The sequence below is a fragment of the Drosophila biarmipes genome, chromosome 2L (genome assembly GCF_025231255.1).
Source record: "Drosophila biarmipes strain raj3 chromosome 2L, RU_DBia_V1.1, whole genome shotgun sequence".
Lineage (NCBI taxonomy): Eukaryota > Metazoa > Arthropoda > Insecta > Diptera > Drosophilidae > Drosophila > Drosophila biarmipes.
In genome coordinates, this window is record NC_066612.1 from 8,533,984 (window position 1) to 8,555,416 (window position 21,433).

Genomic DNA, 21,433 nt, shown 5'->3' on the forward strand with positions numbered 1-21,433 from the left:
TCCGACAATCTATTTTGACGATATAGTCGATCTGTTGGCTGGGAAAGAAACATATGATTAGACCAGCGTTTGCAGCTGCACCCACTAAGAAGAAGTGGGTGGTTTGTGAACTGATAGAACTTAGCCCAGTCGGAGACACGTTTTGGACCCTAAGTTGGGCTACTTAAGGTGCAGTTCTGACCGAGAGAAGGCACACAGCGGTGAACGTCCATTGGAGAAGCACCATGAGAACCCAACTGATTTTCGTAACAATCTGCATTTACCTCTGTGCTGCTTCAGCGGAGGATCTGGACGTAACTCCCGAGATCCGTAGTGAGTTGAAGGAGCTTATCAAGGGGACTGAGGAGTTGAACATTGGTTTGGAAAATGTGAAGAACGTGCAGAAGGGCATCGAGGAGAAGTTCAAGCATCAGCGGGATGAGATCGAGCTCATTGCCGAACTGGAGGTTGCGCTGGCTAAACTGGATGCAAAGGTCCAAGGCAGCTTTGAGGCCACTTCCTCTGGAGTGGGAAACTTGACAGCCATTGTCAAGGCAATCCAGAGCCAAAATGAACAGTCCATTCAGAACCTCACCAAAGTGGAGCTGGCCATCCGGTGTGCCCTGGGACAAGTGGGTGTCAGCCAGAACAAATACGAGCAGGATCTGGATGCGGTGGCTCTGTCCGTCAACTCGAATCTGGCGGAGATTCAACAGCTTATATCGCAGGGCATCATTGGTGATCTCATCGGCTTGGATAACAAGGCAAAGATTCTTCAAGAACAGCAGCTCAATATCATTGGTCAAGTTGGATATCTGGGAGAGCTAAATGTCCTGGCGGATCGCGCCAATCGCAAGGTGAATCAATTGGAGTATGGACTAGTACTACTCAATCGCACACAGTCTGAGAGCCTCAATGCCATCGAGAACACTGTCCATGGCGTACAGGTGGCCACCTCCCAGATCGATCATAAGCTCGGAGCTCTGCTGGACAACCAGAAGAGCATTGAAAAGACATTGGAGAGCTGCAAGCGTAAAAGTCCCCCAAAGCAAAAGCCTCACGAAGTATGGACCCATCCGGAGTACGCTCCCAACTACGAGTAAGTTTTTAAGAAACATTTTGATTTCCTATATTCTAATTCATATTTCCTTTAAAGATCCAAACCAGAGGAGAAACCAGCTTATGAGAGCAGCTATGCCTCCGAAGAAGAGGCTGAATACCTTTACAAGCTCTGGTATGGCAAGGGCCGGCAGGAATGAAAGACATGATCACATCGTACACCAATCCTAGGAAAATTGTTTTAGCCCCTTCCTGAAACTTAATTTTGACATTCTTAAGTATTTCTTAATGTTTAGTAAAACTGACAAAATGCTTTAAATAAGCAAATTTTTTAGTAATGCTATTCTACGAAATAGAAAACAACATATTTCACTTACAGCTTTTCAAAGTTCTTGGTCAGACCAAACATTAAAACTAGATAAATGCACAATTTTGAAAGGAATCGCTTTTCTCCTTTATAGCTTGGTGGGGTCCAGGGGATGCACTTGTCCATCATCCCGGTCAAAGTTAATTAGAAGCTGAGACTGATGCTGGTTCCAGTGCTCTGACCGGTGTAGTTTGCCATGGGCCTGCGCTCGAAACTCCTCGACTGACACGCCAGCCTGGATTATGTCGCTACTAGCGTCTGGATCGGCGGGATACGCACCGTCGCCTGGCAAGAGGTGTACAGTTCCATTTTTGCACTTGTATATCACGGGATGGATCAGCCCAATGCCTTTCAGCTCACGCTCAGCTGCGAATTGACGCAGGCTCTCCAGAGAGGAGAAGTTGAGGCAGCGAGATAGCTCGTAGAATTGTGGAGGCGGCAACCAAAGTTCCTTTCTCAGGCACGCTCGAAGGTACTCCAATGGTGAACGCCACTACAAGGAGAGATAGGATAGGTTATTATACGCAATTTAACAGAACATAAGTAATTGATTATTTTACCGCACAATCCTTGACCTCGTTGGGTTCAATGTGAGCGCTGGGCTCCTGTTCCATGGCCGTCACAAAGAAGGCTGTCTCGAAGCGCTTCTTGAAAGTTGATGGCGTGCGCCAGACAGACCACTCGCGAAGTGACCAAACGTCCGGGAGCACGTCCAGCTGCTTACAGAGCTCCAAGAACTGGCTGGCATCGTTGTGGACGATGTGCTGCCAGTGGACACGATCGAACTGATCGTAGAACTTTCCATAGCCGCTGGTGGAGGTCAAAGACCTGCTGTCCCTACACAGCAGGATGCCTAGTTCCTCAAAGGTCTCTCGTAAGGCAGTTAAACGGAGGGCTAAGGACCTGTTATGCAATCATAAGGTTACTTTTTAGAGGTGATATTCCAGTTACATACGGATCTATCGTTTTCTTATCTTCTTTGGCTTGGAAAATCTCTGGACGTGGTCCCTTCACGTTGTTGATACCTTGCAGCTTGGCGGCACTGATTTCGTTTCGCCGGAAAAGTTCCAACCAGGCGGGTGAACTGTCCGTAGTATCGCAAACTCCGCCCGGAAACACCGAGGACTCCGGCATAAAACTGGACTTTTGCGTTCGCGTAAGGAGCAGGGCCTAAATGTATGATTCGGTTAAGCCAAGTTTTTTTTTAAAGATAAACTTATACTCACATTGTAGTCAAATGATTTGGCTTTCGCTGCTTGGTCCTTGGCCAGCAGGATGAGGCTGGAGGAGGAACGAATTTTGGGCAAAACCTTGGACATGTTTAGGTAATACGGCGATTTTGATAGCGTGGCAGATGGTATCGATTACTCGCCAGCTGTTGCTTACATATTTTAAAGTACCCATCACCTGTTGAATAAATGGGTATGCTGTTTATAGTTTATTTTAGGAAATTGATCAAAATAAAAAAAATATATGTATAAGAATATTTATTCAAAATAGTTTAAGTACATTAAAACAATTGCTGATAAAGAAAGTAATACAATTCCTAACTTAGGGTATCAAAATGTTTTATCGCTTGACTCTATGGCTTGTGGGTTTGAGATCAAAGGTTTGTGGAAGTGGATCACGGAATCAAATAGCTTAGGAATATAAACCATGGAAGCTACTACACAAACTGGATCTTACAGACCTTCGGCAAGCCTTATACTGGCTGCCAGAGAGGATTCTTTAAAGGATTACGACTACAGAGTGAGTAAAATGATAATAAACATTAACACTAATTTAATATGTTTACCTCTGCCCAAAGTTACTATTGATAAAACGAACTGAGGGCACTTCTTATGCATTGAATCACTGCGTTTTTCCTGGAGGCGTCTTCGATCCCAAAGAGGATGAATCTCCGAAATGGATAACTTATTTTAAGTCCTTTGGGGTAACCGATGAACAACTAAGATTGCTCAGTCACAAGCAGAATACTCCCAGGCCTGAATTTATATGTGGCGAAGAGCACTTTTCGAGAGACATCGCACTGCGACTGACTGCGCTGAGAGAAACCTTCGAGGAGGTGGGCATCCTGATCTGCACTAGTCAAACTAACTTCAAAGAGTGGGATTCGAAATCAGCTCAACCTCGTACATTGCTCCTCGAGCCAAAGGAGCGCACTGAGTGGCAGCATCGTGTTCACAATGATGCTTCCCAGTTTCTGGAACTCTGCAGGCATCTTAATGTTATTCCCAACCTCTGGTCTCTTTACGAATGGTCCATTTGGAGGACTGCAGCCACGGCCAATCGGAAATATGACACTGTATACTATTTCACTGCGCTGGATGAACGGACCCAGGATATTAGTCTGCTGCTGGAACCGCACGAGGTGGCCTCTGCCCATTGGATGAGCCCGGCGGAGGCGTGGTCAAGCTCACAGGCCGGCACCATTTGGCTACCATTTATGCTGCTGTACGACATCGCTCGTCTGATGAACTTGCATAGCTGGCAGGAGTTTCTCAACTTTGCCCGCCAACGGAGTTCCCGAGGAGACACGATGGTGCAGCCCGTCTACTATCGCTGCGATGACTGCATGTTTGGAGTGCTTCCTGGAGACGAACTCTATCCCAAAGAACCCGGCACTTGTACACAAACCATCATCTTGCCGGGATCGGTAAACGAAATTAATCGAAAAGCTAAACAGTACAATCGCTACATAGTCTTCGATTTCCACAAGGTCTTGCTGGCCTCCAACGTCCCGCCCTGCGATGGTCATTTGCCACTGGAGCCACTCGTTAATAACAAGCTAGCAAAGTTGTAGTAAAAAGTATATGTTTTTGAGTGTAAATATATATTTTTTGTTGTCTACAATTTACCGCTCTCCAACTCCGACTGTATACCGCGGCAGGCGTGGCACAGGCCATCCTGCGACTCCAGTCGCTTTTTGGCCAAACCCTCAAGGTCTTCTCCGTTCTTATACAGGCCTACGCCGGCTTCTGAAACGGATCTGGAGTACTCGATGGCCAGCAGAGTGTCGGAAAGCGTGGAGTCCAGCGAGGACTGGCAATGAACACAAGTGCTCTGCTCTGGGTGGGCATTGGCGGCTATTTTGTCGCCAGTTCGAAACACTGTGGAAACGGTGGAAGCGTAGTTTTGCTGCAGGTTAGCCACAAAGGCGGACGTGAGGTTCTGTATGCTGGCAGTCGGCCCCCTCTCCTGGCCATAACGTAAACCACTCTGGACAAGCGGCTTGAGTCGCTGAGCATGTATATAGAACTGGATCTCCTGTTCGTTTAGGTCCTTGAGGGGTCGCAGCAATTTGACATCACCAGCCAGCCGATCGTCGAGGAGAGCCACATCCAAGGCGGCACTGCCACCACGTCCCAATGCTATCGCAGTCAGCAGCTGAGTGGCCAAATCCACACTTATGCTGGGCTCAAAGACATGACTGCATTGCAGCTCCTGGGCCACCGAGGCAATAAGGTTCTTGCGCTGCTGCTGCAGGTAATCCTGGCGAGCAGTTAGGGTGCGCAATTTCTGGAGCTTCTGGTCAAGCCCGTTGGCTTCTTTGGGGGAAGGGCTGTAGTCCTTTATCCGCTGCAGAGAGCTGGGCAAAGCACCCAGCTCAATCACATGAAACTCAAAGGGAGCATATTGTACAGAAAGGCTTTTGGCCGCCTCCATGTCCACTGGATCACGTCCCTGAACCGGCTGATCCTCCACGTAGACCACACGTGCATTGCAATGCAGCCTTTTGAAGGTGTTTTGTGTTTGTGCGAAGTGTAGCATGTCCAGAAGCACAAGGGACTCCGCCGAGCCGTCTAGCACTAGGAGCACCTCGGCGTTTCTGGGCAGGATCTTGGCTGCTCCCAGAGCTGCCCGGAACTTGTGCCTCGCATACGCCAGAAAGCAGTCACGGCACTCCGCCGTCCGGAAGTTGAGTTTGTAGAGTTCGCTGGAGGTCACTCCGCATTTGTTGCAGTCCCCTGGGCTGAGAACGATGCCCGATAGAAGAGATTCGGCCACCATGGCGTGGGCGGCTCCCTCGTCGCCAAAATCATCTTCGCCAATGCTACACATTGCAATTATTTACGTCCAACAAATGAATTTCATAGATAAACGAAATATCCAGGGATGAAAACTGCCCAACATAGCAATCTAGCGGGTTTCAAGCTAAATAATTTAATATTAAATAAACCCAGTAATATGTTCAAACATGAGATCACTTTAAAATACAAAAATGTAAATATTATTTAATATTATTCTTAATCTTAGGCAGAGAAATACAAAGATATAAAAATTCTAAATATTTATCAAAAATAAATACTCAGCAACTTTATAGCTAGCCAATCGATAGACGCCACCCATCCCAGCATATCGATAGCCCAGGCGATGTATCGACTACGCAGCCTAGACTCGTCAAAAAGCAACCTTGCAACAGGAAAAGTGCAGTGAAAATTACAAATATAGCTGTTTAAACCTAAATTTGTTGTACAAATATTATTCATAAGTTATATTTAAGGCCTGAGGTAAGTGCAATTGGTGTTTGCGTGGGGAAAACCGCCAGGGAAACCTATGAAATTTGGGCGCAAAAAACTGGGTGCTGCTGGTACGTGTGTATGTGAGTGCCTGCGTGTCTGTGTGTGTACGTGCGGGGTGGCTGTGTTCGTGCTTCGTGCTCGTACACAAGCAAAAAGTATCGGGTAGCAAAATCGAGAAACTTTCTTATTGACGATAGCCGAGCGAGAAGAAGAAGCAGCTCAGCTCTGACATTTAATTGAAAGGGCAGGAAAAAATTGCAGCGAAAAGTGAATTAAACGCCGACATCTCATTGCAGAGGATCAAAGCATAGGCAAACACGTTAGCCGGAACTCAGCAGTGCATCCAAGTCTTCGCAGAAGCGTCGCCCGAGCGGCAGAGGTCATCTTAAAAATACATTTTCGGGCGTGTGTGCCCCCCGAGCACGATTAACCCCCCACCCAGATCAGCCCAGACCAACGCAAGTCGCCCCCAACCAAAAACAAAAAGAAGCAGCAACCAGTGTAGCAACAGCCCGCCTCAGAATGATTCTGGAGAATTCGGACAAGCTGAAGGACTGGCTGAGCGTGGTCCTGGAGCCACTGTAAGTCCTTGTAACCCTTAAGGAGTCCCTACCATAGACTCTAACCCCTGAATTTCACTTACAGCTGCGATGCAGACTCGTCGGCCTTGGCGCGCTATGTCATCGCGCTGCTGAAAAAGGACAAATCGGATAAGGACCTCAAGCGTATCATGATCGAGCAGCTTGATGTCTTCCTGTCCGAGGAGACGACGCGCTTTGTGGAGCGCCTTTTCGATGCCATTGCCAGCGAGGAGTACCTGACGGTGCCTGCCGCCCCCCTGATAACGGCCTCTAGTGCCTCCGCCGCTGAGCTGGATCTCGACCAGGAACTGGCCCTGGCCATTGATTGGCCCCAGGACGACATCGAAGCCGTGCTGAACGCCGATTCCCCGCCGCCGCCACCTAAAGACAATGTGATAAACCCAGATAGCAATCAGGTCAAGCTGGAGCAGGCCAGCCACGATGCCAGGGAAGCCGAGGCGCTGGCCTTTACCAGCCAGGAAGCGGGCATTCCATCGCACACCTCTACAGATGCCAAGCCAGCCATTGATGTGAGTCTTTTTGGTCTCTTGGTCATAGCTTTTTTTGAAAATGTTGTCTTTTTTACCAGCACAAAACCAAAGAGTCCCACAATCCACAGTCTGCATCCCACTACCAACACCACCATGTGCGCAGTGCCAGTCCACCGGGCAGGAGTAGCGGCGTCAGCGGGACTGGAGGAGCTGGCGGAGCAGCGCTGACAGCGGGCTATGCCGACAAGGAAAACCAGCCACGCGACAGTCGCCGCCGACGTGCTTCCCTTCGGTCCCGTTCTCGCTCCCGGTCGCGTTCCAACGAGCGCGCCTTTCGACGATCCAGGTCACGCGACCGACGGGTGAACGAACGCGAGAAAACACAACGACAGTTCCGCAACAAATCCCCGCCGGGCTCTCAGACCGACAATCGGCATCACGGCCGGCGTAACTTTGATCGCCGGCGCATCGGAGGAAATGCAGATGATCGTCCACGTTTTGGAAACAACAAGAGCCGACGCTCTCACAGTCGATCCATGTCGCCCGAGCGAAACGCACGTCGCAACCAAACCTCCCCGGAGCGAGTGCAAGCAGCCCAAGCCAATCCATGTCCCGCTCCAGTGGCGGCGCCCACACCCGTAGAACATCCGGCTGCCCATCCTCGCCAGCGGTGTCGCGACTTTGACGAGAAGGGCTATTGTGTTCGGGGCGAGACATGTCCCTGGGACCACGGCATCAACCCGGTAGTGTTCGAGGGCATAAACAACTCCGCCCTTATGATGTCCATGCGTGAGTACAATCCGGATGCCCCCGAAATATGGGCGCGAGGTGGGGGACCGCCACCAGGAGCTGGTCAGGGAGCCGTGCCTCCACCAGCGCAGCCTGGCCAGACCACTATTAATCCGTTCAGCGGTAATGTTCGATCAAGTACTTTGATGAGCGGCTCTGGGCCCAACCCGATGGGAGTTCCAAATCCCGCTGACTATGCCCGCAATCCGGGGGCTCCGCCACAGTCTGCCATGATGCCATTCCCCTTCAATCCCACGGCTGTGACTACCCCATTGCAGCGTCAACTGATACCCATTCCCGTAGTTGATGGCGCTCCGTCGGGTGGCGTGGCCGAGGTTGGTAAGCGACGTTTCGAGCTGGAGGATACGGTGGCCATTGCCGATGTGCCGACGAAGCGAAAGGTCCCAATCAACAGTCGCCTTGGTCCACGAGTTAACCCCAATATGCAGCAGCACAACAGCTCGCTGGAGTTGCGAAAGGTACCGCGAGGATTGAACACCATCGCACATTTGAACAACCACTTCGCCAAGTTTGGCAAGATCGTTAACATCCAGGTCTCGTACGAAGGAGACCCAGAGGCAGCTATTGTGACTTTCTCCACCCATGCTGAAGCCAATGTGGCCTACAGGAGCACGGAGGCGGTGCTGAACAATCGATTCATTAAGGTCTTCTGGCACAACGACAGCAACGGAGCGGATGTGGGGCAGATGAATCAGATGGGCGGTGGAGGCGGCGGCCGGAAGAACGCGAGCCAGTACCATCTGCATAATGTTCCCGCGGTGCCCACGCCCAACGCTGATAGTGCGAAGATCAGCAATGCCAATCCTCTGACCGAAGCGGGGGCGGGCAACATTGGCACCCCAACGACGGAGCAGGCCAGCACAGCGGCTCCCGCCTCCATGCGTCTCAAGCTGAACACGACGACAGCGGGCGGCGGAGCTGCAGGAGCGGGTGGAGCGGCTCCTGGTCGTCCCATGAATCCGGCCGCTAATGCCGCCAGCATACGCAAGAAACAGGAGGAGCAGCAGAAGGCGGTTCACCAATTGGCCAATGGGCTGCGAAAGCGCAAACAGGAATTGCTCCAGAGCTACATGAAACAGATGAAGACTGCTTTGGAACTCGTAGAACGCATGGACCCACAGGACGCCCAAAGGGCTCCGACCCTGCAGACAATCAAAGTGCTGCAGATGACAATCGATAAACTAGGCAAGGAAATCCAGGCCGACCAAGATCAGTTGCAGGCACAAATCCAGCAACAACAGCAGCAGCAACAGCCACCCGTCAAGAAGACCAAGGAGCAGCAGAAAAAGGAGTTGCTCGACATGGAGCTGGAGCTGATCGCCCAGCAGCAGGAGGGTAACGACACCACGGCCATACAAAAGCGACTGGAGGAGCTGCAGCGCAACCTGGGCGTTGGCGGAGGCCCAGCCGCGAATAACAAATCTCCCCACTTTGCAGCCGCTTCGGGGGCACCCGGTGCCGGAGGAGGACGAAAGCGTCCAAATCTGCCCGAGGGACCCACGCGCGTCGATAGGCGACCAAAGGCCATTGTGGTCACTGGCTTCGCGGCTGAGGAGGCAGACTTTGTCCTGGGGCACTTCAAGGTGAGATTTCCTTAAAATTTCGAATTCTTAAATTATAAACTATTAATGACAATGCAATGAAAACTTATGTAAGGCTGTTCAAAAGATGTAAATAAAATATCATTTTTTTTGTTTTCTTCCACAGAACTTTGGCGAGATTTCCAAGCATGACGTTGACCGTGAGATTCCACAGTTAATACTCTCGTATGCGACCCGTCTCAATGCCGAACAAGCAGTGCTCCGGGGCAAAATGTACAAAGACAAGCGTCTGCAGGTATGTCCATAGCAAAGAAAGTCCCTTGATTTAGGCAATACTATATATTAACTCGATGTGCAACAATAGATTTCGTGGGCGCCCGTGGTGACACCCGCACCGGTCCCGATGGCGGCCCCGGTTGAGAAGTCCACTGCACCAGTTGCCATGGCCGTTGGCCTAGAGAACCCAAAACAGTTGATCCAGTCCGTCAGCGAGAGCGAGAGTCTGTTGGGCAGCGACACGCTGCCGGAGCTGCGCCTGGAGGATGAGGAGGAGGACGAGGAGTCCGAGGATCGTTCCTGGCGTCGTTGATGCACCGCCCTGCGCTGCTGAGGCGGCCGGGGAAGCTTCGAGTGGCTCACAAGTGTTAGGGAACCCTTAACATGTATTTGTTGTTATTCTATATCTAACTGCGGAGTGTGCGGCAGTGCCGGGAGTGGAGCACAGCGAAGCACTCTGCACACCCTCTGCATAATTAAACGCTCTAAATATTACTAATATTTTACTGAACATAAGTTATGAATCGCATACAAATACGAATGAGTTTAGCTAAGCCTAAGTCCGAAATAACAACACAGAAACTACAACTTCAAAAGCGAAATTTAAACCAACTCCAGACATTGGTTGAAGATCGTGAACTACCTTTGTATTTACACATTTTTCACTCTATCCTTTTTCTTACATACAAATATATATATATGCAGATATATAATTGTTAAGATTTTATGTTGAGTTAAAACGATAAAACACTAAAAGAACAAAAAAATTGCAAAGAAAAAATCCCCAAAAACAAGCGCAATGAGAAGTCAAAAAAACGAAAAAAAAATCGTAGCAACGTGAATGCAAAACAGCAAGTTATATAGAGAGATATAATAAATAAAATAAATAGTTTCGTATTTCAGGAAAAACAAAGCTTTGATTTGGGTAGAGGTTGGGAAAAATAATCTTAGATTTAATAGTAACCAAGATGTAGATTTTGCTTGCTAATTTTGTGCAGCTCGAAAAAGCCCGCCCTAATCTTTTGGTGTGACCAGCCGATAAAAACATGCTATCGTTGCAATCGATGCCAAGCCTGAAAGCATCGATTTATTATCGATATATCTACTCTTCATATGGCGCGATTGAATGTTTTACTTTATTGCGAATTTTGTTTGAATGAAAGGTGTTTTAAAATGTTTTCGCACCCTGGTTACCGCAAATAGATGCTACTGCGCTAGTGCCGGCCAGGAGATGAAGTTCCTCAACGTGGCGGAGAAGAACGATGCCGCCAAAACCATTGCCGGTTTGTTGTCCAATGGCACAGCACGCAGGGTATGGAATTTGGTTGGAAATGTAGGATCTATGTTCCTTAACCTATTCTTTGATCTCTCCACAGCGCGAGGGCTACTCGGTGTACAACAAGATCTTCGACTTCGAGGCGCCTGTACGTGGTCAGAATGCCAAAATGGTCATGACCTCCGTTTCCGGCCACATGATGCAGCTGGGGTTCATGGTGTCCTATAAAAACTGGCGAGTGGTAGACCCGCGCTCCCTGTTCGATGCTCCGATAAAGAAGTCCGTGAACCCGGACCATGAGCCCATCAAAAGGACCCTGGAGCGCGAGGTACGCGGCTGCCAGGGATTGATTGTCTGGACGGATTGCGATCGCGAGGGCGAGAACATTGGCTACGAGATAATCAACGTGTGCAAGGCTATCAAACCTAATATTACGGTTTATCGTGCCACCTTCTCGGAGATTACCACCATTGCTGTGCGACGAGCTCTGCAGCAGTTGGGTCAGCCGGACAAAAGGCAGAGCGATGCCGTGGATGTACGCTCGGAACTGGATCTACGGACAGGAGCTGCCATCACTCGATTCCAGACCATGCGCCTGCAGCGCCTGTTCCCCGAGAAGATCGCCGACAAGCTAATATCTTATGGAAGTTGCCAAATTCCCACTCTCGGTTTTGTCGCCGAGCGGTACAAGGAGGTTGAGGCGTTCGTATCCGAGCCGTTTTGGAAGATTAAAGGTAGGAGTGGAACTAAAATGATATTCAATAGTTATACAGCTTGTATATCATCTTTTTCAGTCCTGCACACCATTGACGACCTGACAGTAGAGTTTAATTGGGCCCGAAACCGTCTCTTTGACAAGGAAGCCTGCGAGAACTATCTGCTCCTCTGCCTGGCCGAGCCAGCTCCTCGGGCGCTCGTCGAAAGCGTTACCGTCAAACCCAAAAACAAATGGCGACCCACTCCGCTGGATACGGTGGAAATGGAAAAGCTGGGCTCAAGGAAACTCAAGTTGTCGGCCAAGGAAACGATGACCATAGCTGAGAAACTTTATAGCAAGGGTTTCATCAGCTATCCCCGCACGGAAACCAACCAGTTTTCCAAGGAGTTCGATCTGGCGCCACTCGTTGAGATGCAAACTGGGCATAGCAACTGGGGAGCATTTGCCCAGCGGGTGGTTGAGTGGGGCCCAAATCCCCGGAACGGCAACAAGTCGGATCAGGCGCATCCTCCCATTCATCCCACCAAATTGGCGGAAAGTAAGTAAAAAGCTTCTTTAAGCTGGAGCCCTGTATAAGATACCTTTCTTATTTTTCTTTCAGACCTGCAGGGAAACGAGGCTCGTGTTTACGAACTGGTGGTGCGACACTTCCTCGCCTGCGTCAGCAAAGACGCCGTCGGCTCCGAAACGCTCGTTCACATTGACATTGCCGGAGAGAAGTTCACAGCGAGTGGTCTGGTTATTCACGAACGCAACTACCTGGACGTTTATGTGTACGACAAGTGGAGTGCCAAGCAAATTCACCACTACGAAAACGGCCAGCGCTTCGAGCCCACGGAGGTGTCGCTGCACGAAGGAGCCACCACTGCTCCGCCTTTGCTGACCGAAGCGGATCTGATTGCACTTATGGAAAAGCACGGTATTGGCACGGATGCCACGCACGCTGAGCACATAAACACGATTAAGGAACGTGGCTACATCGGAGTGCTCGACAAGGGCTTCTTGGTACCCGGAGTTATAGGAATGGGTCTCTACGAGGGATACGATGCCATGGAACTGGCTCTGGCCAAGCCCCAGTTGCGTGCAGAGTTTGAATCGGATCTGAAACTTATTTGCCTGGCGCAAAAGGATCCCAAGGTGGTTTTGAGCGAACAGATAGCTAAGTACAAGCAAGCCTACCAGCAAATCACCGACAAGGTCACCGCTATGGATGCCAAGATAGCAGCTCGTATCAATGAGACACCTGCGGCTAATACTTCGGGTCAGGAGGGATCCGATCAGAATCAAGCCACTATGCAAACGCTCTTTCAGTGTCCAAAATGCAATCAGGCTCCGCTAGCACTGAAGGCCAAGAAGAACCAGCAGGGCTGGTACATTGGCTGCAACAACTTTCCCGACTGCAAAAACGTCGTCTGGATCCCAACGGAGTGCAAGGACGTTACCGTGCTGGACGACTGCTGTCCCACTTGTGGTGAAGGCCACCGAATGCTGAAGTTCCGCCTAAGTACGCCTTATTATCGCGGTGTATTCAACACGCCCAGCGGCTGGTACAAGACATGCCTGCCCTGCGATAATCTCTTTCGCACAACGTTCAACATTAATTTGGATTCAGTGAAGAGAGTTGGGGGCATTGTTGGCGAGGCGAGAGGTGGAGGTTGGGGTCCGGGACCAGGACCAGGAGGAGAAGGCGGCGGAGGTGGTTCCGGAGGAGGAGGTGGCCCTGGAGGTGGAGGTGGCCCTGGAGGAGGGGGCCCTGGAGGAGGGGGCCCTGGAGGAGGGGGCCCTGGAGGAGGAGGTGGCCTTGGAGGAGAAGGGGGCGGTGGTTTAGGAGGTTGGGGAAGCGGACCAGGCGGCGGTGGTTCCGGCAACGGAGGCAATAGCTCTGGAGGTGCTCGCAAAAATCCTCCAGCAGCAAAAGGAAATAAAACGGACAATGGTCCAAAGAAACCAGTAACAAAGAAACCACTAAGCGAGCCAAAGCAGAAGGCGCCAAAGACTACTGCAAATAAAAAAAATCCAAGCATCAAATCGTCTGGCGGCATACGCAGCTACTTCACCAGTGCAGCCACTACGAATTCACCCACCAACGAACTAGATGGATTCTTTGATAGCAACGATGGCTTCGAGGATGCCATGTTGGCTGCTGCTGACTCCGTGGAATCGGGAACAAGCCAATCCCAAACCTCTAATGTGGTTCCACTGGATGACGACATAGCCGCCGCCTTTGCCGCGGACGATGATGCTGAATTCGAGGCGTTGGTGAACGGAGGGAATGTGCGGGCGCACGGCAATACGGATGCTCACCTGGACAAGAGCCTCTCGGAATGGGTACAGGAACAGGACAAGGCGGACGAAAGGCCCATGACTTGGGGAAGTCGGGAACGGGCTTCTTATCATACGGCTGCTCCCACTCCCCCTCCGAAACCGGCAGCTAAGAGAGCGAGGTGGGACAGTGCCGAGTGGGATACTCCACCTACTCCGGCTATCGAGCCGGAAACAGTTCTCTGCACTGGATGCCAGCAGCCAGCTCGTCAGAACACTGTTCGCAAGGATGGTCCCAACCAGGGCCGGTTATTTTACAAGTGTCCAAATCCTGATGAGTGCAACTTTTTCCAGTGGGCTGATGAGCCAGCTTCGTCATCCAGGAGCAACAATTCCTTTGACAGTTCCGCTCGGGGCACAACCAGTGCCTCCTCCTGGGGCACAAATCGAGTGGTCACACTTCCTAGTATTCAGCAAAGCAACTCCCAGCGTGGCCAATCATCTATGCGATCCAACTCTAGCAGCACTGTCACCATCACCCAAACTAAAACGAAGCAGCAGGAGAGGAAGACCGCGTCTACGACTCCAGGCGATGGGGATCAGGTGATGTGCAACTGCGGGCAGGTGGCCAGCAGCCTGACAGTCCGAAAGGACGGGCCCAACCAGGGTAGACCCTTTTTCTCGTGTCCCACGCGAGAGAAGTCCTGCGGTTTCTTCAAATGGGGCGATGAGGACCAAAACCAAGGTGCGTTTTATAAAGTCACAAATAGTGTATACAATTATTTATCAAGATCGTCTTATGCTTCAGGTGCCAGTAGTAGTTCTAGTTCCGCTTGGGGATCGTCCAATCGTAATCCTGCCGGACGTGGTCAACCTGCGGCTTCCACATCGGATGGACCAAAGTCCCGTCGCTGTGGACTTTGTCGGAAGGAAGGACACACAAGGACCAAATGTCCTCGCAAGAATGACTTTGATATGTAGCTGGGAGTCCAACTAATTGCCACAGAAAAAATAAGCCAATACTTGTGGAGATGTATATTCTTGTACATTGTATATAAAGTAAATAAAAATTAAGTTGTTTTTTTTAAGGAACTAAAATAATATAAATTTTCACATGGTATCTGCTAAATTCATGAGACACCGTACCCATACTGAAATTTAATATAAATATCAATACATAGATTTTCAGACACCTTCAATCGTTTGAAACTCTGTTGACTCTAGGTTTTATAATTTTAAACATTTATTGGAGCGAGCTTAATATATTGCGATGAGATGAGCAGGATTAGGATCAGGTTAGTGTCCTCTCAATTTATAAACACTTAAAGCGAGGATTGAAAAAGTAAAATACACAAAGTTATATTAACTTATGTACAAGGGCTATAAAGTTATTAAGCGTAACACGAAAAACAGATACGCGAAAACAGGTTTAAAATTAGATGCTTGGGTACTCTCAATGGAATGTCATTACTTGCGATTACATATATATAAATAAACATATATATTTCGTTAATATACGTGTGTTCCTAAGCCTATTCTGCATAAACGCTCAAACGCTTTTTACATATAATTTTCGTTTTGGTTACAAGTATCATAAATATTTAATAGGTCTCTTTATTGGAAGAAGTAAAATTCGTTAGAAAACAATCACACTTAATGTAATTAAAAATTTGTCTGAAGTAAATTGCTTTAAAATATGTATATAAATAATTGTTAATAAATAATTTGTAAAATAAATTACTGAACAGTTTGAGATGCATTGGATTGGTAGCGAGTCTGCGAAAAATACCATTAAGTACAGTACGTTGCTTAAACTAAAGATAAGATATGCAATGTTGAGCCTAAAAGGGGCAGTATGAAGAAATGCAATGTAGAGTTAGGAATGGTTTAAGTACAGTTCAACAGATATGCAGACACATTTCCAGTTACTGCTCTTGTTTTGGATCGAATTATTTTGTCAAGATGTTCGGGCTTCCGTATTTTTACGAAGAAGAGCAACGGAATGCTTAGGTTTAAATGATTCAACATTTAGATTTCGACCTCCGGCGTGAACTGGCGTCAGAAGTATATCTCCTCTTCCTCGGGCTTTGCCCGAGGAGCCGGGCCAGTAGCCACGCCAATTCCTGCCGTCCTTGCAATTCCCGTCCGGCTGCTCGTCGGTGTCCGCGAATAGTGGACTGCTGATTCCGCTCGGCTCACGGCGGTCTGTGTGGGCGTGGCCGCTGTCGTTGTCTGCTGGATGATCGCCGGCGAGCTTCCGGTTCGCGAGTGCTGCGGCACTATTCCTGTGGGAGTCGCTGCAGCTGCAGAGTTGGAGGGCGTAGCAATCCTCCGATCAGCCAGCTTAAGCGGGAACATCTGCTGAACACTGCCGGATGAGGTGTAGGGTGCCGGCGAGGCGCTGTTGAAGCTGGCGGACTTGTCCACGCGGGAGCTTGAGCTGCTGCTGGACGAGAGCGAAGAGAGCTTCATGGGCAACTTCTGTTTGACCAGAGTGGAGTTGGCTTTCGGTGCATTGTTAGCGCTGAGCAAATTCACTGGCGGAGTTTTGCAGTTCGATGGCCCACTTAGCCATCGCTCCTTGCGTCGATCCACTGTTCCGGTCACGCTAGGCGTGCTGCTCCCCGTTCCACTCAACCCGTTGTCCGTCTCATGGTTGTCATCCAAATGAGCGACGTGGTGGGGATGATTGGTGTTAACCGGGGGCAGTGGCGTGCTGGGTGACAGCAACAGGCCTTGACTGGACAGAAGCTCCATCTTCCTGTACAACTGCTCACGCTGCTGACGCACATCTTCCTGCTCGGCCTTGATCTGCTTCTGCAACTGCAGCTGCTGTGCCCGCATCTCGGCGAGTTCCTCTTGTTGCTGCTTCTGCTGGCGCTGCCAGGCGGTCTTCTCCTCCTGCTGCTTGTCCTGCAGGTTCCGCAACTCCTCCAGTTGATCCTTGTGCGTGTATGCACTGGAGCGAGGACTCTCCCGGTACAGGGCCAACTGCAGTTGCAAGTTATGGATGGTGGTCATCTGTTGGCAGATGATGCACAAAAGAGTCTGCAGGTGGTGCGACACCTGTAGCACGGCGTAATTGTTCTCCAGAGGCTGATCCGAGACGGAACCTGATCCGCTCTTTGGCTCTTTCTTCTCTTCCAGTTCCTGAAGACGGGGCGTCAGCACCAGCTTGGAGGCCAGCTTACCGCGCTTCTCGTCGAATCCAGCAAAGGTTTCCGCTCGCTTTGGCAGCGTGGGCGAGGCGTACTGGTCGCTCTGTTTCTCGCCCACGCTGCTCAGGGTTCTGGACACCGGCTGACCCGTGGCCGCGGTGTAGATAGTGGACGCCAACTGGCTGATGTCCTGCACCGTGTTAAGCACTCTGCGCCAGAGCTCAGTCGTGTCACAGTCAGCGCTTACGAGATCCTTGTAAGAGCCAAAAGCAGCCAGGAAATTGGCCGCACTGCCATTGGAATTGGAGCCGGGCACGTCTCCAAAGGGCTGTTGCTCCTTGAGCAGATTAAACTGAAGCATTAGCTTCTCTTCTAGTAGCAGAGCTTGTTCAATGTCCTTCTGCCTCATCTTCTCGATGGTTTCCCTCTTGTTCACGCCTATTCGCAGCTTTTCCTCTGCCGTCAGATCCTCAGCCTCGATGATGTCCGTGGCCGGACAATCAAGCACAGCCTGACGGATGGTTTGAATCCAGGTGTTCTTGTCCTTTGGCGTCTGCACTTTCAACTCGTACATCTCAGGGAAGTCCGGATTGGAGCTTATAATGTAAATACCGCGGGACTCTGTACCCGCCTTTTCGCGGATAAGCAGTTTTTGGAGCGGCACCACACCCGCCTTGTGTTCCGGCGTAAAGAACGAGTACTTATTGTGGCCGGAGTTCTCGCTGAGAAAGCACAGGCAGTCGGTGAGAACCACCACTAGAACCAACTGGGTCTTGGCCCTGCCCTGCATCAGGGTGGCCAATCCATCAAATTTCAGACGACGTCGCGACTCCACCCCAAGCTCGGTTTTACGGAAGGGCTTGTTCTTGTAGATCGCAAAGGATTTCGCATCCACCCGACCGTAAATCTCCAGCTGTCGCTCTCGCAACTCCTTCTCCGCCACACACGCATCCACATCGACCAGGAGAGATTTGACCAGATTTAGGGCGTGCTGCAGCTTGTCTGTCTCCAACTTGTTATCCCTGGCGCTCTTTAGCAGCGGTTCGATAAGCAAGGGATATTTGGTTAGCCGCTGAGTCACGAACAGGATGCACTCGGGGATGCCCTTTTTCTTGAGCAACGGATTCTGCAGACAGTGCTTGTACCACTCGGCAAAGCTCGGTTCGGTTAGACAGAGCTTAAACTGATCCAGGGCGCTCCGGTGGTTAGCGCAAAACTCTCCGTAGGCCAACCGCAGGCACTGCGCCTGCTCCAACGAAAAGAAATCCAGCAGGATGTCTGCAATACTGTCCACCATGGGATGCTCTCGCTGCTTGAGTCGCAACTGGCGCAGGAAGCAGGTGTGCAGATCGGTGAGCTGTTGCAGACGCGGAAACATACTGTTCAGGTTGAGGGATGGGAAGTGCCGCTCCAGACTCTCCACGAACACCTTCTGCATGACGATGAGAGTCTGGCAGTGGTGTTTCTCTGTCATGATGAACTCATAGATATGTTCCTGCCGCTTGATTTGCAGTTCCTTGAGCGTCTTGAGCATCTCTCTGGGAACATTCGGGGTCCAGGAGTCGTGCTCCTTGAGAACAATGCCCAAGGCGGGATCGGCCCCCAGATCCTGGGCTTCGATGAGCGGCTCGTTGAGGAACTGCAGGTCTGAACGTATCAGCGGCTGATCCTCTGGGTTGCTATAGGTGTTGGCATCCGGCCCGTCGTAGAAGTCCTGGCCCCCGCCCATCTTCTTCACCTTGCACTCCAGGTGGTGCTCCTTGATCTGCGCCAGCGTGATGGCTGCCCCGCAAACGTCGCAAGCACTAAGTTGTCCTCCCACCAGGGACTTCGTTTTTGCCTTGGGCTTCTTCTTGCGGAAGAAAATGGAACCGCGCTTGGGACGCTTCTCTACGTTATCGTAGACCTCGATCTTAGCATGGGCCCGCAACAGGCTTTGGTTCTCATCCTCGCTGTCCGTCAGGTGCCGGGCGATCGCCTTGATGTCTTCCTTGGCGATAATGGAGCTCGTCGAAATGCTCTTTTGCAGCGGTATGCGGCTGATGATTTCCGTGGCCAGGCTCCGTTTGGCTGCAATCCTCTCGAAGTCACGGGCCAGCTCCGCCTCGTTTAGCGAGTGGGTGGAAATGCCTGTGGAAAAATATAGTAAGATACTTGGTTAGTAAGTACTAATCGTTGGGGTTTCTATTCGCATGCCTTCACCGGTCGGAGCTGCCAATGCCAAAGCTCTGCCGGGGCTTCCAGATAACGGGCTTTTGTGGAATTTCTTATCGAAATCGAAACTAAGTTGGTAGCAGCCCCTACTCTTTGGCTCAGGGGCATATCAATTACAATCGAACAATTGGTAAATTAGCTTTTATAATGCTTAAACTTTAGCGAAATTCATTAGGTAAAAAAAACAATACTTTCGTGGGGCTCTTCCGTCAAATATTAAAGTACTGTTTATATTAAAGAGTGGTTGAAAAACCACTTTATAAAATGATGCAGGGCATTGGAAGTTCCCCAGAGCAACGAAAATGTATTCTCACATTTTATAATTACTTTTTCACTTATATGGCACTCATAAAAACAAACCCAGTAGGGGTATAAAGATAATATGCAGCTACAGTACCTTTTCAAATGACTTCATTCTGTCAGTGCAATCAAACAACACTTGAGACGGAGACTTGTCGTTAAAAACCATACAACACATTACTAAACAAACGATTTCAATCAATTTTCCGATAATTGTGGATTTTGTAGATTTCTTTCTGCCCAGTTAAAGGTACGAAACTAGACTACTAGCAAACGTTGCGGTGATTCTACACACTAATGGCATTGCAAAACCCACCCTCGTAGCCAGCCCAATGCATATTTACCTCCGGTGCTGTTTCTGGCCGACCTTCGTCGCTGTTCGGTGACGCGGATGGTCTCCTGCTCCTCACTGTCCAGGCTGGACAGGCTTACGCTCTTGTTGGTGCAGTCGCCCCCGCCGTTGCCATCGTCCACCGCCGTCCAGGACTTCCGGCGGTCCGTGTGCAGCAGCAGGCACTGCTGCGGAGCCGTGGACGACCACATAGCATAGTTGGCGCCAGCAGCAACCGGTCCTGCACCTGTGCCCGTCAGATCGGGCAGCGAGGCACTCAGTATGGCTGCGCTGAGCAGGCCATGATTGCCCAAGTTGCCGTCCTGCACGTGCTGGCTGGCCGACGAGGAGTTCTTCATCTGGACGACCGTTTCCCGGATGTTCTGCAGCTGGCTTAGCGTGTCCTCGAAGATGTTGTTGTACTTGGAGGCCAGGGCCGGACTGTGCGGCGTCACATTGATGATGGGTATCATATTGTTGTTGTTGATGATGCTGGCGGGAGTGGAGTTGGAGTTGGCAGCCGGAGCAGCTGCAGCGGGGGCAGGTGCTGGGGCAGGTGCGTTTATAACGGGTATGCAGTAGTTTTGGCTTTCGATGGAGGCGCCCCGATTGTGGACGGATGAGCCACCACCGTTGACCAGCGCTTCCGGGGATTCGCTGCAGTTGGAGTTCAGGAAATCGGTGACCACATCATTGTCGCTGTCCTCGCCCGCGTTGTCCATATTAGGGGCTCCGCCGTTCCGCGAACCGAGTGCTTTCTGTCGAGCTGTGCTGAGCTGAGCTTAGTGGGCCGTTGTTCTATTTTGCAGCTGGCTGCCTAGAAAAAGAAAGTTTTAGTATACAACGCACACACACTCGGCGGCAGCAGCAGCAGTGGCAGTGGCAGCAGCAACGGGTATCTGTGTACACACGTACCTACATCAATACATACACAACGGGAACTAGCACTTGTGTATGCACTTGCTCTTTGCTATTTATTGATTTTCCCGCCACCCCCCGAGAACACCTTGTTGCGCGGGGTAAATTGTTGCGCCTTTTTGCGAAGGACGTCACTCGTCCTTGCACCAACAACAACAGCAGCAACCACAATAGCAGTGGAGGCAGCAGCAGCAGCAACAACAATAGCAGTGCGTGCACAATGGTTTGGCGAAGAGAAATCGAAAACGGCCAACGAAACTATGTGCGGGCGGGGGAGGGTGTGGACTTGGCGTTGCACTTAACCGAAAACTAAAACGTATCTTAAGCTAGTGAGATTTTTGCCAGCGTTTTAAAATTTAAATGCGATTCGAGATGGAGAACACACGCAGTGTGACCGTGGCTGCGCTGTTAAAAGTTACCAGCGCTGCTGTTAACACAGCTCAGTGCTGTAAGCGGCAAGTGGAGCAAGGGCGTTTGCCAACACTGCTTAATATTTGAATTTAAATTTAAATCAAAATACAAATGGTATGTAATAATACCTTAGTGTTTCTGTGAAGTATTTTTATTATTCTTTAAATGTAATACAAAATATTAGATCTCTCAATTGAATTTGAGGTAATCTTAAATGT

General features: G+C 50.2%; 7 protein-coding genes across 8 annotated transcripts; 4 read left to right on the plus strand and 3 right to left on the minus strand.

The window, feature by feature from the left end:
• The first annotated feature begins 180 nt into the window (after positions 1-180).
• LOC108032824 (uncharacterized) lies at positions 181-1,476 on the plus strand. The gene is made up of 2 exons (XM_017106839.2): positions 181-1,078; positions 1,136-1,476. Exons 1-2 carry the CDS (start codon positions 225-227, stop codon positions 1,236-1,238), a joined length of 957 nt encoding a protein of 318 aa, XP_016962328.1. The 5' UTR covers positions 181-224; the 3' UTR covers positions 1,239-1,476.
• LOC108032823 (acyl-coenzyme A diphosphatase NUDT19) lies at positions 1,406-2,787 on the minus strand. The gene is made up of 4 exons (XM_017106838.3): positions 2,632-2,787; positions 2,361-2,575; positions 1,966-2,308; positions 1,406-1,898 (listed from the first exon to the last, which is right to left on the minus strand). Exons 1-4 carry the CDS (start codon positions 2,722-2,724, stop codon positions 1,494-1,496), a joined length of 1,056 nt encoding a protein of 351 aa, XP_016962327.1. The 5' UTR covers positions 2,725-2,787; the 3' UTR covers positions 1,406-1,493.
• Positions 2,788-2,951: 164 nt separating this feature from the next.
• On the plus strand, positions 2,952-4,258 carry LOC108032783 (acyl-coenzyme A diphosphatase NUDT19). The gene is made up of 2 exons (XM_017106784.3): positions 2,952-3,154; positions 3,213-4,258. The coding sequence occupies exons 1-2, from the start codon at positions 3,062-3,064 to the stop codon at positions 4,206-4,208; spliced, it is 1,089 nt and encodes a 362-aa protein (XP_016962273.1). The 5' UTR covers positions 2,952-3,061; the 3' UTR covers positions 4,209-4,258.
• On the minus strand, positions 4,055-5,519 carry LOC108032782 (cytoplasmic tRNA 2-thiolation protein 2). Its single transcript, XM_017106783.3, has 2 exons — positions 4,264-5,519; positions 4,055-4,193 (listed from the first exon to the last, which is right to left on the minus strand). Exons 1-2 carry the CDS (start codon positions 5,465-5,467, stop codon positions 4,183-4,185), a joined length of 1,215 nt encoding a protein of 404 aa, XP_016962272.1. The 5' UTR covers positions 5,468-5,519; the 3' UTR covers positions 4,055-4,182.
• A 261-nt stretch (positions 5,520-5,780) lies between these two features.
• Positions 5,781-10,540, plus strand: LOC108032657 (zinc finger protein swm). The gene is made up of 6 exons (XM_017106616.3): positions 5,781-5,916; positions 6,225-6,509; positions 6,574-7,039; positions 7,099-9,393; positions 9,518-9,646; positions 9,716-10,540. Exons 2-6 carry the CDS (start codon positions 6,451-6,453, stop codon positions 9,938-9,940), a joined length of 3,174 nt encoding a protein of 1,057 aa, XP_016962105.1. The 5' UTR covers positions 5,781-5,916; positions 6,225-6,450; the 3' UTR covers positions 9,941-10,540.
• A 181-nt stretch (positions 10,541-10,721) lies between these two features.
• Positions 10,722-15,004, plus strand: LOC108032596 (DNA topoisomerase 3-alpha). Its single transcript, XM_050885634.1, has 6 exons — positions 10,722-10,939; positions 11,004-11,637; positions 11,698-12,159; positions 12,223-13,353; positions 13,399-14,628; positions 14,692-15,004. The coding sequence occupies exons 1-6, from the start codon at positions 10,784-10,786 to the stop codon at positions 14,862-14,864; spliced, it is 3,786 nt and encodes a 1,261-aa protein (XP_050741591.1). The 5' UTR covers positions 10,722-10,783; the 3' UTR covers positions 14,865-15,004.
• An 89-nt stretch (positions 15,005-15,093) lies between these two features.
• On the minus strand, positions 15,094-21,355 carry LOC108032594 (rho guanine nucleotide exchange factor 18). 2 transcript variants are annotated; one of them, XM_017106508.3, is made up of 3 exons: positions 20,802-21,355; positions 19,900-20,699; positions 15,094-19,171 (listed from the first exon to the last, which is right to left on the minus strand). In XM_017106508.3, the coding sequence occupies exons 2-3, from the start codon at positions 20,606-20,608 to the stop codon at positions 15,942-15,944; spliced, it is 3,939 nt and encodes a 1,312-aa protein (XP_016961997.1). In that variant the 5' UTR covers positions 20,609-20,699; positions 20,802-21,355; the 3' UTR covers positions 15,094-15,941. The 2 variants fall into 2 exon arrangements, with proteins under 2 accessions (XP_016961997.1, XP_016961996.1); XM_017106507.3 differs by having other exon boundaries at positions 19,900-20,703.
• Between the last annotated feature and the right edge of the window lie 78 nt (positions 21,356-21,433).